The sequence below is a fragment of the Balaenoptera musculus genome, chromosome 9 (genome assembly GCF_009873245.2).
Source record: "Balaenoptera musculus isolate JJ_BM4_2016_0621 chromosome 9, mBalMus1.pri.v3, whole genome shotgun sequence".
Taxonomy (NCBI): Eukaryota; Metazoa; Chordata; class Mammalia; order Artiodactyla; family Balaenopteridae; genus Balaenoptera; species Balaenoptera musculus.
In genome coordinates this window covers 63,118,184-63,131,201 of record NC_045793.1, presented here as the reverse complement: position 1 = coordinate 63,131,201, position 13,018 = coordinate 63,118,184, and the positions used below count along the sequence as shown (strand labels likewise).

General features: G+C 40.2%; 1 protein-coding gene across 15 annotated transcripts in view; it reads left to right on the top strand.

The window, feature by feature from the left end:
• ICA1 (islet cell autoantigen 1) overlaps positions 1-13,018 on the top strand; it is a 142,048-nt gene that overhangs the window by 32,917 nt on the left and 96,113 nt on the right. For all 15 annotated transcript variants that reach the window (XM_036863386.1, XM_036863383.1, XM_036863393.1 and 12 more), the window contains one exon: positions 546-744. In XM_036863386.1, the coding sequence (XP_036719281.1) occupies positions 546-744 (199 nt within the window). The remainder of the gene's footprint in view (positions 1-545; positions 745-13,018) is intronic.

The following is a 13,018-nucleotide window of genomic DNA, read 5'->3' as shown; positions in this document are numbered from 1 at the left end:
TCCCGCTTCCTAGACCATTTAAGACACTTCTGTTCATACTTCATTCTCTGTGACTATTGAAGCAAGCAGCAGATGCCCTGGCCTTTGGAGAGGAATCCAGAATGGCCTGGACAGGGAGACCTCATCCTGCACACATCCATGCCTTCCCAAAGAGCCAGGCTTCAGGGAGGCAGAAGGCAGGGAGTGGCCAAGAGCAGAAATGGGAAATAGTCATGCTTTGACCTTCCTCCGTTAACACAAGATTGGTTCCAGCTTTAAACAAGTACTCTGCCCAGGCATGAGGCCACCCCCAGCAATACTGATGGAGAGACTCCCCAGTGATACAGTTAAATAACAGTAATCTAAGGGATCAGCACATGGATAATCATCTCTGGTTGACTCATCAGTTCACATACATTTCAGTTATAATTCAGCAAGTATTTCTGCAGCCTCGACTATGTTTCAGGCACTATTCTAGGCTCATGAGTTTAAGACTGGTAAGCTATCAAGGATTCAAATTGCTGGCCCTCTTAGTTTCAAGATTGTGGCTTTACCCTCTTGTCTAGGTTGGCCTTGCGAAATCCTTTGTGTCGCTTTCACCAAGAAGTGGAGACTTTTCGGCATCGGGCCATCTCGGACACTTGGCTGACTGTGAACCGCATGGAGCAGTGCCGGACTGAATACAGAGGGGCATTATTATGGATGAAGGACGTGTCCCAGGAGCTTGATCCAGACCTCTACAAGCAAATGGAGAAGTTCAGGAAGGTAGGAGATTTCATGAGGGTTACCAAAAGGGGTACCTGCTGGAAGGTAATGAGATGTGATTTGAATCCCTGTAGTAAAGAAGATGTAAATCAAAAGCACCAAGGATGCAATTAATCATTGCTGGTGTCTCTTTACGTGACAGAGTACCAATTAATGTGATCTATAATTCTCTAAGGATAGGATAGAAGAGACAGCTGGAAATTGCTGGGATTTAGTAACTGGTTTTAATTAAAGTCAGATTTTCATATAATGTGCACTTTTTGTAAGGCTGTCACTTGTAGATGCTTTTTCATGCATAACTAAAAATCAAGATTAGACCAAATGAAACTGGAAGTAAGAACAGACTATTGGGGAAATCCTTTTTAATTGCTAATGAATATTAAAATTAATAGAGTAATAATGCTCCTTTGTTGCGTTTAGTTGTAGGATTAAATAATGTGGCATTGACTCCATCTGCAGTAGACCCTTTAGCTATTTGTATGGGCAAAATAGATAGCTGAGGAGATGGATATGCTCTTAAATTTCCCTGAAATGACTGGTGAGCAGCAGAGGAACAATGTTTCATTGTTTGTTTAACTGTCCCTATCCCTTTAGCTGTTTGGAGATTTGGTCCTGCTAGGATACATGGCACCACTAGGTGGCAGTCATACACTGAATATTTATGAAAATGCAGCGAGATTGTGTGTGTGTGTGTGTGTGTGTGTGTGTGTATAACCTTGGTAGGTCTTTGTTTGGTCGACTTGGATATATTTCAGGGTATGAAAGACCAAAAAATCAAGCAAATGTTAGGTTTGACATAATATTGTGTCAATTGTCTAACTCATTTCAAATGATCCATTTGTAATTGTGGTATTGCTTAAAATACCTAGATTTCTAAGTACATCATTGCAGAGCTGTGAATGGGAAACCCTGCTGGTGTGCAGGAGGTTAGATGTGTGGGATGTGGGAGGATGGGGGGGAATGTGTGGAGTGGGGGAAAAGAGGGACCTTCTGTTGCTTAAGAATATGGTCACCAATTGTTGACCCAGGTATTAGATTGACACAAATTCTTTTAAAAGGCAAGTTTTACTTTGGTTTGTAATTTAGAATCCATCTCTAGGAAGGGACTCAGAGTCCGTTTTCTTTCTGATCGTAGATGGCATTAGTGTGTTAGCAATATCCAATGCCTTAATAAGGCAGGTTTCAGAGCTCATGGAAAATCGGAACTTAAAAGAGCTAGTGAAACTCACTCATTCTATAAAAGAGAAAACCTAGGCCCCAAAATAGTAAATAAAACTTTTCAAAGGTTGATAGCTAGACGTTGGCAAGCCCAGGCTACATTTGAAATTTCCTGACTTTTTAATCATGCCGGTAATTTGGTTTGTCTTTGACACTTTATTTGGGGATTGGAGGAGGATGGAGTGGAAAGGTTAAAAAAGGAAAAAGGAAACAAAAAACCCAACATTGTCTGCAGGGTGTAATGCCAGTCACTCTATCTGTTACCTCCTTTAAGCCTCACAATAACCAAGACACAGATTTTATTTTACAGAGGAGGAAAATGATACCTAAGTAACTAGCACAAGATCAGACAGGGAAATGAAAGTCAGAATCCTAGAAAATATGCATAATTTTTTCTTTAAGAGAGGAAAGGAAGGGAATTAAAGAACATACCTAAAATTGACAAAGGCATTTTCATATTCATTCAACAAACATTTATTGTGCACTTTCTATGTGCTAGGTAATAAAGTAAACATAAAATTATTCTGGAAGGCAGGAGAATTTCACGTGAAATTGTGTTTATTTGGTTTTGTTTAGAAAGGTGGTTACTAGCTGTGTAAGGATGAAATAAACCAAGCCCTTTGTCATTTGGTTTGAATGTTGAAACATTACCCACTCTGTAGTGTCATCAATCTGTCGATTTTGGAAAATATGGGTTTTAAAAAAAAAAAAATCCTTTGCCATGCAGAAGTAGCCGAGGCAATGCCTTACTCCACAATCCCATGTGTGCTGGATTTAATTTAATAGCTGAACATGGTGTACTTAGAATTTAGGGAAATAATTTTTTTAAAAGAAGTCTGTATTCAAGTGTATATTTGATTAGACTAGACTCTCCACAAGGACAGGAACCCGGTTAGTTCTCTTTACTGCCACAATCCCAGGGCCAGCCCAGCACCTGGTCCAAGTTAGCACCCATATCAGATGGCCAGATGCCAGCCATGGCATTTGAGTGCCAGATTCATGCCTTCTCACACCTGTAGAGCGTTCCCACCACATGCAACTGACCTTATAATGTTTTGGAAATTGATATATACGGTTTTGCAGGTAAGAAGTAGCATTATTAGTTTGTGGCTTGCTGCCCTCTTTGGAATGAATTTAAATTGTGGAGGTTGCTGTTTGCATGGAGTTCATAACATGAATCTTAACTTTGAGGCAGCTTTAGTGTTTTGTCCCAGTGGGATTCCATTTTAAACAGAGTCTCCATTTATCTCTCAGGAAAGTGTTACTGAAATGTGTTTTCTGAGTCCTTGGGAGAGTGGTCCAGCTCCTTTGGAGTCACCGTGGGAGGGGGAATTTAGTCTCCTCAGAGCCAGCTGCCTCCCTCACATTCTAACTGATGAATCCTGAACTAAATGCTCTTCTTTGGGTTCATGCTTTCTGAGGAAACAACATTCTAATTCATACTTCACAAGTGTGACCCTCCCCCCCGGCTGGTTGCAATCTTTAGTGTGTACTTATTCATTGATTCATTCATCCAGCAAATGATATTGAAGCCCACCTTATGCCAGGCCACCTGCAGCGGGATACAGTAGTGAGTAAGCAGACACAGAGGCTGCCCTGCTGTCCCGGGCAGTCACTTGGAGACAGAGCAAGTAAACACGGTGTGGTAAGGTGAACTGTTGTCTCAGGTAGCACATGGTGCCACAGGAACACCCAGGACGGGCTTCCTGGAGGAGGTGGCATCTAAACTAGCCCTGAAGGATGAGAGGGAAGGAGCAGGGTGGAGGGACTAGGGACAGCAGAGCAGAGTGCCAGACTGAGGAAGCAACGTGGACAAAGGCCTTTAGGTGAAGGCAAACAGGACGAGATTAGCTCCTTTTAGGTCCCTGCAACTGGAGTGTGAAAAGCAAAGGGGGTGGGGGGCAGATAAGCAGACCACAGCTGAAGGGACATCTCCCTGTGGGCCGAGGGGAATGAAGGGTGTTGAGAAGGGGAGGGGAATGATCCAATCTGTGTTCTCACAAGCTCTCTCAGATTTCAGTGGGGAGAAGGGATTGGAAGGGCCCAAGCCTTGAGGCTGGGCGAGCCGCAGACGAGACAGGGGTACCCAGGGAATGAAGAGGGAAGTGGACCAGAGAGAAATAAATGTCCTGTTCTGACCTCCGTGAGGCTGAGTAACAGCACCACGTTAATTACAGAGCTCTTCATTCGTTTTTAGAAATGAGCAGAATATGTATAAATAAATGAAGAGCAAGATCAAATGTACTTTCACTTCCAACCAAGGCTTTTTTCCTAGTGTTTTCAAGATGCTAAGCAACTTTTTGAATAACACGCAGTGAGCATGACTGAAATGATGAATGAAAAACTTAAAATTAAACAAAACAAAGGATCTGTTTTCATTCTGGCACCCTTTGAGCACACGGGCCGATGACAGAGCTCTCGGTGGCAACGTTAATAAGCATTTATTAAGTGCCTATCTTTGGGGATGGAAATACAAAGAGGTGGGAAAGCTTGATCTCAGCCCTCAAGAAGGACCCTGCTAGTCATCTGTTCCTTGTCAAAATTACCATGGTAAACAAGACACCTGGAGAGTGGGGCCGTGTGTAGCTCTTCTCCTAAAGACCAAATAATGGGAAATGGTGGATGAATTTAAATGGGCAGGGCTGGGGTGCTGTTGCCATTGGAAACCGCTCCTGCCGGTGTGATTCACCCCAGGAGGGAAATGGATGGGAGAGGAGGCCACAAAGTATTTTATGAGCAGTTACAACGTGTGATATATGTGCCCTTTGAAGGCCGAGTAAAAGGGTATAACTTAAAAATAGAAGTCAGCTTCTTGTAGCAGATTACATCAGCTTAAGTTGTGAGCTCACAGAAGAGCTTTTGCAGCCTGATGCCCTTGAGAGAGTCCTCCTGGGGTCAGTTAAGTGTCTTGTTTTTCTTGAAAGTCAGAAATGGGATAGAGGGTAATTATTCTAAATGGAATAAAAGCTGTGCTAGGTGTAAGAAAATAGTTCTGAATCCTCTAAAGAGATAATATGGGAATGTATATGTGGGCATTTGGATTAGTTGGAGTCCTTATAGACAAGGACAAGGGAACTGGCGTTTTAATGAGGGCCATTTATTAAGTGGCTTAATGAAATCCTATAGCATTTGTCTTGTGTTTCATCACCATAATTCAAAAGGGTATCAAAAAGGTATTGTAGGGAATGTGAAAGATACACTGGTGTTCTCAAGCTTGTATCTATTTAAAAGAATGCTACATTTTGGAGAGCTGTGAATTCACTAGACATATTATCGAAGGGTATGTTACGGTGAGAAGGTTTGTTAACAAATGGTGGTGGCTTAATAGGTCCGGACATATTAGAGTCATCTGTCAGTGGTGTCCCTGTGTCCCCACTGAAGGTTTGGGTCTGTAGAGCTTGATCAAGGACTAGTAAACAGCAGTATTGACATCAGAGGGTTTTCTTTTCTGTGGACAAAGACATGGGTTAATTAATTTGACAGTATCATTAATTACTGCTGAAATCATTGGTCTTTGTCAGAGGTCGGGCTCTTTTAGCAATTGAGGGCAGGTCCCATGGGATCTGGAGATGCCAAGTAACGCAGGCGTGTCACTGCTCAGCCATCTCCCTGTTCTGCAATAAAGGCCTTTCCTTTTTGCCTGAGCCATCCAGCTTTCAGGCTTAACCCAGTGTTCTGCCTCTGTTCAGGGCCAAGGGCGGGGCTCCACCCAGCAAGTTGTGTTGAGTGAGTGTGGAAAATGTCAGGATTTGGTCCATACAGTAGACCAGCAGTAAGTATCTGTGAAGGCAGTACCTTGACTCCCAGGGCTTTGCCCAGTTCATACATAAAAGCGGAGGGAGGATTTGACCCCTTATCTCTCTGTCTTTTCTGGTTCTAAAATTCTCTGCACTGGCTTGAGTCCTTTGATGAGGTGAAAGTTCCTTTTGTAAAACTAACACACACTATCGTATCTGTTTCACAACCCTCCATTTTCATTTGTTGGTATTTGATGTATGCTTCTTATTTGTTTTGGTTGTTTAACTAGGGTGCCTGTTTTTTGCGGTCCCTGAGAAGATTGAATCTAGCTGCTAACCTCCACCCTTGAGTTGCTGTTTCTTTATACTACCTAAACGCCAAAAGAAAAACATGCTATTTTCACATGGCACGACGGGGAAGGGAACAGATCATTATGCCCTCGCTTTCATTTCTGAATTTCATGAGATGAGGCCTTTGCGGCCTTGTATGTCTTTATTGATTTTCTCCACTGAACTTGGTGAAGAGCAAAAATTGGTTTCAGGGTTAAGCCAGGACCATTTGGAAAAGCATGCATGAAACAGCTAATTCTTGCAGAGCCGGTGGCTGGCTGGCTTCTGCTAGTGACTGGAAATAGAGAGGAGGAAGGAGCATGACCTCAGAGTGGGGTGGCTCTACGCTCTGTCCCCGGCCCTGCCTACACCAGCCGTGACAGCTCCGATTGGGGTAATAAGCCGGTTGCAATTTCTCATCCACTAAAGGAGAGGATAGGTACTAGATGATCACCAAGCCCTCTTCCAGCTGTAATATTTGTACTTTTCCTCTAAATCGTTAAGCTCTAAAATCATTAAGCTCATCAGTAAAGAAGCATATACACTTGAGCAGGGCTAACACGTCCTTTTGCGTAGTGTTTTTCTACTACAAGCAAGTTATGGTCTTGTTGCGTTTGCTTGGTCCTATTGCTGTTGCTCTAATCTTGGACTCTGGAAAACAAGAATGTTTCACTCCTAATTCTTGGGTAGAGGAGCCCTTGGTGTTTACAAAGTGTGAATATTTGTCTCTTATTTAGATATTAATACTTTCGTGCAGGTCAGAAACCTGTGGCCCACAGGCCAGCTGCCTAATTTTGTAAGGTTTTTATCGTTAACACAACCATGCCCATTCATTTACTTATTGTCTGTGGCTTTCACAATTCCACGGCAGAGTCGAGTAGTTAAGGACAGAGACTGTGGTCTGCAAAGCTAAAATATTTATGTTCTGCCCCTTTACAGAAAAATGTTTGCTGTCCTCTAATTTATAAGCACCTCCAGTACATGTTGAAGATGGTTTTTGATCATAAAATGTACCATCTTAACCATTTTTAAGTGTCCAGTTCAGTAGTGTTAAGTATATTCATATCGTTGTACACAGATCTCCAGAACTTTTTCATCTTGAAAACCTGAAACTCTATACCCATTTAACAACCACCCTCCATTTTCTCCTCCCCCAGCCACTGGTAACTATCATTCTACTTTCTGTTTTTAGGAATTTGACTACTTTAGATTACCTCATATAAGTGGAATCATGCAGTATTTCTCTTTTTGTGACTGGCTTATTTCACTTAGCATAATGTCGTCAAGGTCCATCCATGTCATAGCATGTGGCAGGGTTTCCTTCCTTTTTAAGGTTGAATAAACTATTGTATGTATACACCACATTTTATTTATCTGTTTATTTATCAGTGGACACATTTGGGTTGCTTCCATCCCTTGGCTATTGTAAATAAGGCTGCTACGAACATTGGTGTGCAAATAACTCTTCAAGACCCTGCTTTTAATTCCAAATACGTAATAAACAAATATAATTTATTTTTAGTGTTATAATTTCTCTTTAGTGTTTTATTTAATCCTGCCATTGAATAAAATTGAGACTCAGGCTATGCAAGCAAGGAGTCATTTGATTTTGATGTTATCATCTTGGAAGATACTATCTACACATACTAATCCATAATTCAGGGACTTCCTTGGTGGCGCAGTGGTTAAGAATCCTCCTGCCAATGCAGGGGACACGGGTTCGATCCCTGGTCTGGGAAGATCCAATATGCTGCGGAGCAACTAAGCCTGTGAGCCACAACTACTGAGCCCCCATGCCACAACTACTGAAACCTGTGCACCTAGATCCTGTTCTCTGCAACAAGAGAAGCCACCGCAATGAGAAGCCCACGCACCACAACAAAGAGTAACCCCCATTCGCCGCAACTAGAGAAAGCCCTCGTGCAGCAATGAAGACCCAGTGCAGCCAAAAAAATAATAATACACTTATTTAAAAAAATAATTCATAATTCATATTGTCTAATTTCTATAAGGATGATAAATATTTGGACTTTTTAAAAAATAAATGTATGTAATACCGTAAAAGCTAACGTGTCAGCTTAAAGTAGATTTCTTTCCTCTGTCTTGAGAGAGGTATAAAATCTTTGCGTACGGCATTTCTCTAACTGTTTGAAGGAAAAGATTGCTTAACTCTCAAGTTTCAGAATGGACTCTGGGCAAAAGTTCATTATCAAAGTGTGAACTGATCCAGTCCAAAGATAGTTTTCCTTTTGCCAGATTGTCTGGCTTTTCTTCCTAAGACTTGCATGTCTTGGATGGCATATGCAAGCCTGGTCTGTAGAATTTCGTGGATGATAATATACAAAACATACAGATTTTACTGAGTAGAACCATCAGGTTCCAGATCGAAATCTTATAACCATGGCTTTCTCAGTGCCTCAGCAGCTAGAATCTCTCGGATGAATTCATTATTTCCATGTTTCATCACATTGTGTTTTTGGCTGCAGGTTCGGGGGGTGGCTGGTGCCCATGACACCCTCCCCCCTTCTTGAAACCACAGACTATTCCATCTGCCTCTGTCTCCTTTTGGTAGCTCCTGGAGAAGATGTCATTTTAGATTATGGTTTAATGGAAAGTTACTGTATTCAAGTAGGATGATATACTACTTACTGTCTCTATAGTTTGTCTCCAAGTCTGTCATGTCAGTATATCCCTCTAGATTACCCCGTTCCTTTTGGTTAACAGCTCAAATATCATCTTTCCCAGCTAGTCCTCTTATTCCCTCATGGTAACTTGGTTGCAATTTTTACCATCTTCAAGAATTTAGTATAAAAGAAGACAGTTGCACCCTGGTGGGTTAACTTAACACTCTCTTTTTAAATGTTTATGCTTTAGGGATATATTTCACTATGCTATTATTCTTATTTTACAAAATGGTGGTTTACTTAGACACACAAAATAGAATGTGGATTTTATTTAATTTCAAACAGGAACAATGTATCTACTATTTCCTGAATGCCAATAGCTTTACAGCACTGTAAGTTACTTTTATTAGAGTTAAGAGGAATTTTCTTCAAATACATTCTTCTTTCCAACCAGACTTTTCAGTGACAGAAAAAAATAATGATTTGATGGTTGTCTAAACTGCCACTTTTACATCTAACTGAATTTATAAATTGGCTATGGAGAGTTCATATTTCAGAAAGAAAGCTCTGAATCACAATCGCTTTAGGAAAACACCTGGGTTCTGTGTTAGTTTGTCATCAAGGTATATTGAAAGAATTTGAATACCACTTTTTAAATGATTGAATTATTTTTGTGAACCCCTAATAAAGCATTCCTGACAAGATTTATCCGAGCAGTATTGGCCTCATAATGGACTGTCAGTGGTTTCACAGGTTTTCCTGTCTGTCAGTAAAACTCAGAATCTCCTTCATCTCAAGTCGAAGTCCATCCACACCTCAGTGTTTGAACAATCAAAAGAATGAGTCAATAGAAAACTGGTATTTTCCATTCACAGTTCTGAGATTTAAAAAAAAAAAAAAAAAAAGGTATTTGATGATTCCTTGATTTCTAGGGAACAGATGTAATTTTAATCTCAGAGGGAAATTAGCCAGGGAGGCCCTCATTTGACCCAGTATATGACCTGGGCATAGAGCTCTGCTCACTAAAGCGTGCATGATTCAGCTCACTCCTCTCAGAAGGCTTCCCTTTGCCTCCTTTAATGAGTTTTTAGTAAAAGTAAAACCTTAAACAGAAAGCATCAAAGTGTATGTGCTTACCCTTCTAGCATAAACTTTTCAGGACAATTCTGGGTATAAGAATATTATCCCAAGTGAAAAAATTCTGTTTCGTATTCAACAATTATCTCACAGTTAATCATTACACAAGATAAATGAAACTCATATTTAGGAGCCCTAAAATCTTACACTGGCCAATTTTACATGGACTCAGGGAGCCCTAAGAAGAAGCGGGCCCTTGAAAGGCCATTGGTATAACTTTGAAATGAAATTCCCACATGCATTAATCAGGCTTCTGTTGTTCTCATCAAATGAAATATGATTTTAGGGCTTGGTAACACTTCACAGTTGATTGGCTCTTTCTATCCAACTACCCATCTATCTGTCCATCCATCTATTTAAATTCACTCCCCAGCTGTGATTCTGAGACAACCATTGTCATTTAGATGCTGATTCCTTACTGTGGTTCTTCTGGTGACTGCTGACATTGGAATAAGGGATACTACTGAAGATAGATTAATTATATAAACAAATTGAGGGATGGGTGGGTTTTTTTTTTTTTTTCTGCTTTGTTCTTTTAAATCTTTTTTTTTTTTTTTCCTCCTGGGCCTTTAGAGATGGGACTCTGCATTCTTATGAGCAAAAATAGTTCATGGGTATTAGTTCATGTTCTGAGAGGTCCAGGCAGAGACTTGAAAAATACGCACATCTAGGGAGGAAGAACCAAATGGAAAGCCCATAGATGAATGCATGGGAAATAAATGAAGAAATTTCTCAAATAGACAGAAAGCTGAAAAGAAGTTAGTGGAGTAAAATATATTACATTTAGGATCTTGTTCCCTTTCAGTTTTTTTTTATCTTAAATTAGGGAAAGAAAGATACGGAAGAACCTGGCAATAGTAATTGCTTCTGGGGCAGGGGACTAGATTAGAGAGGAGATGAGAGGAGTTAAGCAGAAATGAGAATGAGGTTGGAGTTTTACTATATTCCTTTTTGTGCCTTTTAAATTTTGTGCCATGTGCATGTGTTATCCTTAAAAGAATATGTATAAAAAATAATGAGAATAAATGAGATTAGCGTGGGAACAGATAAGATTTGGTAGAAGGAAAGGGATAATGACAGAAAAGTCTCCTAATTTGATAAAAATGAGGATGGTTTTTTGGTTTGTTTTTAATAATAATAAAGGGAAGAGAGAAGACAGGCATTAGAGGCAAAGATGGGAAGCTGAGTTCCAAAGGTGATATCATACAGGCAGCCAGATGGAGGAGGTTGGAGGATGAAGTCATTTTCGAAAGCCGTCAGCAGGGAGAGTCATGTGAGGTGGCCAAGTCACCAAGGAATAAAAGGATCAAAAACAACGCCTGAGGGAAAACCACCAAAATCAAGAAAGATGAGAAAGTTTCCTTTAAAAGCCTTCACTGTTCTAAGAGAACTGGAATACGCAGTTATGCTTCTCCTCAAGGGACTGGGAAAAGGTGAAGAAGTAGAAAAATAACTTTTTCCATCCCCCCTCAATTGCGTCCTAGAAGGAATGAATTCTGTGTTTTGCACCAAGTGAGAATTTAGAGAAAATCCTTTCCCAAAGAAGAATCAAAGGGGGAGAGGACTGCTATTTCAGAGGGGATTGTCTTCACATTTTCCACCCATGCTGGGGCCTTTGAGTTGGGTTGCAGCATCTATAGGTTGATATTTGATCTCTTACCTTGGAGGTTTTCTGCTGCCTTCAATGACTTGTTCTGTGTTCATCATCCACTTCTAATTCTCATTCATGCTACTTAACAGGCTCAGAGAAAATTTTTCCCTATAGCATCTCTCAACTCTCTTCTCTAAATCTAGCAATTTTATCAGTTCCTTTTTACTGGTAGTCTTCCAGGTTTTAGAAACTAAACCAAGAGTATTTATGTTTGTCATTAAAATTTCTTAAGAAGTGATATCAATTGCCATAAATCAATCTACATCCCTTTGGCTTCCTAGTATTTATTTATTACTAGTTTATTTTTCATATTCTCACAAGGGCCTTCGACTGCTCAAGTGTAGAAAAAAAAAATGGAAATACATACAGATTCTAAACCACACATATTTTTGTGCACACATTATGGACTGGGCCCCCACTCACAAAGTATACAGGTCAAAATCAGATACAACAGGGAAGGCGTAAGGACATAGTCACTCCCAGGGTTTCCAGAGGCTGCATAGCATACTCAGGTTTCACTGGAATTTTATCATGGTCACCATAAATCAAGTGTTTTAGAATAAGAAGTTGAAACACATCTTTAATTTTAAAGCTTTCCATATCTTCCTCATCCAGGCTGTGTAGGCGATACTTCCTCACCCTCCTTCCCCAAGCGCTGCCAGGAAAAGCCAGTGATTTGTAAATTGAAGCTATGTCAGCAAAAGCATTTATTGCTACTTATTATCCGGGCCTCCGTCTGCTTTTAATTTTAATTCTCTGCTGAAAGAACTAGCTTTGCCTTAAAAAAATGTTTGCATGTCTTCCACTTTATAATGAAAAGATAACAACTAAAAGTAGTGATGTGAAGCCAGACAATGGTTAGGTTTCCTAAGTTAGCCTCCCTCTTTCCCATCCGTAGTGTATTTTAGGTTTGGGCAAACCTCTTGTATACTGTATCGACTTACTTGTCCCTCTTCTCTCCCTGGCATGTTCCCATTTCCCCCACCATTTTGCAATTTCAGCTAATAAATCATGTAAGTAAAGTAGACATTAAGAAATTGATGTTAGGAAAGAGGGTTTTGAAAATGAAATGAAGACTTGATTGACTTTTTCACTTATTCTTCAATCAAGAAAATGAGAGCAACCAATTTCAAGAGAATGTTAAATATGAGTTGTGCAAAAGTCGAAGTACTGTTCATTTTTTGTTTAAAGCTATCTTTTTCATGATACAAAAGCACAGCAGATATTTAAGCTCCATATTGAACAATATGATAGGTTTATTTATGTTAAGATAATTAACATATTTGAATTTTTTCCCAGCCTAGGGTTTTTCTTAGCATTCTGTCTTACAGATAAGATGTAGCAGCAACTTAAATATGTATACAGTGCAGGATATTTCTGATTAAATATTTGTAAGGTGTCTTCAGTTTACAAAGCTGTTTCATATTCATTACTTCATTGGAGCTACACAACTCTTCAGTGAGGGCATGAATTCTTTGTCCTGTTTCACAGCTAAGACCACTGAGGTGCCATGGGTCTGACTGACTTGCGCATAGCCACATATGTAAGTCAGTACTCGACCCAAGTCCTTTGACTCC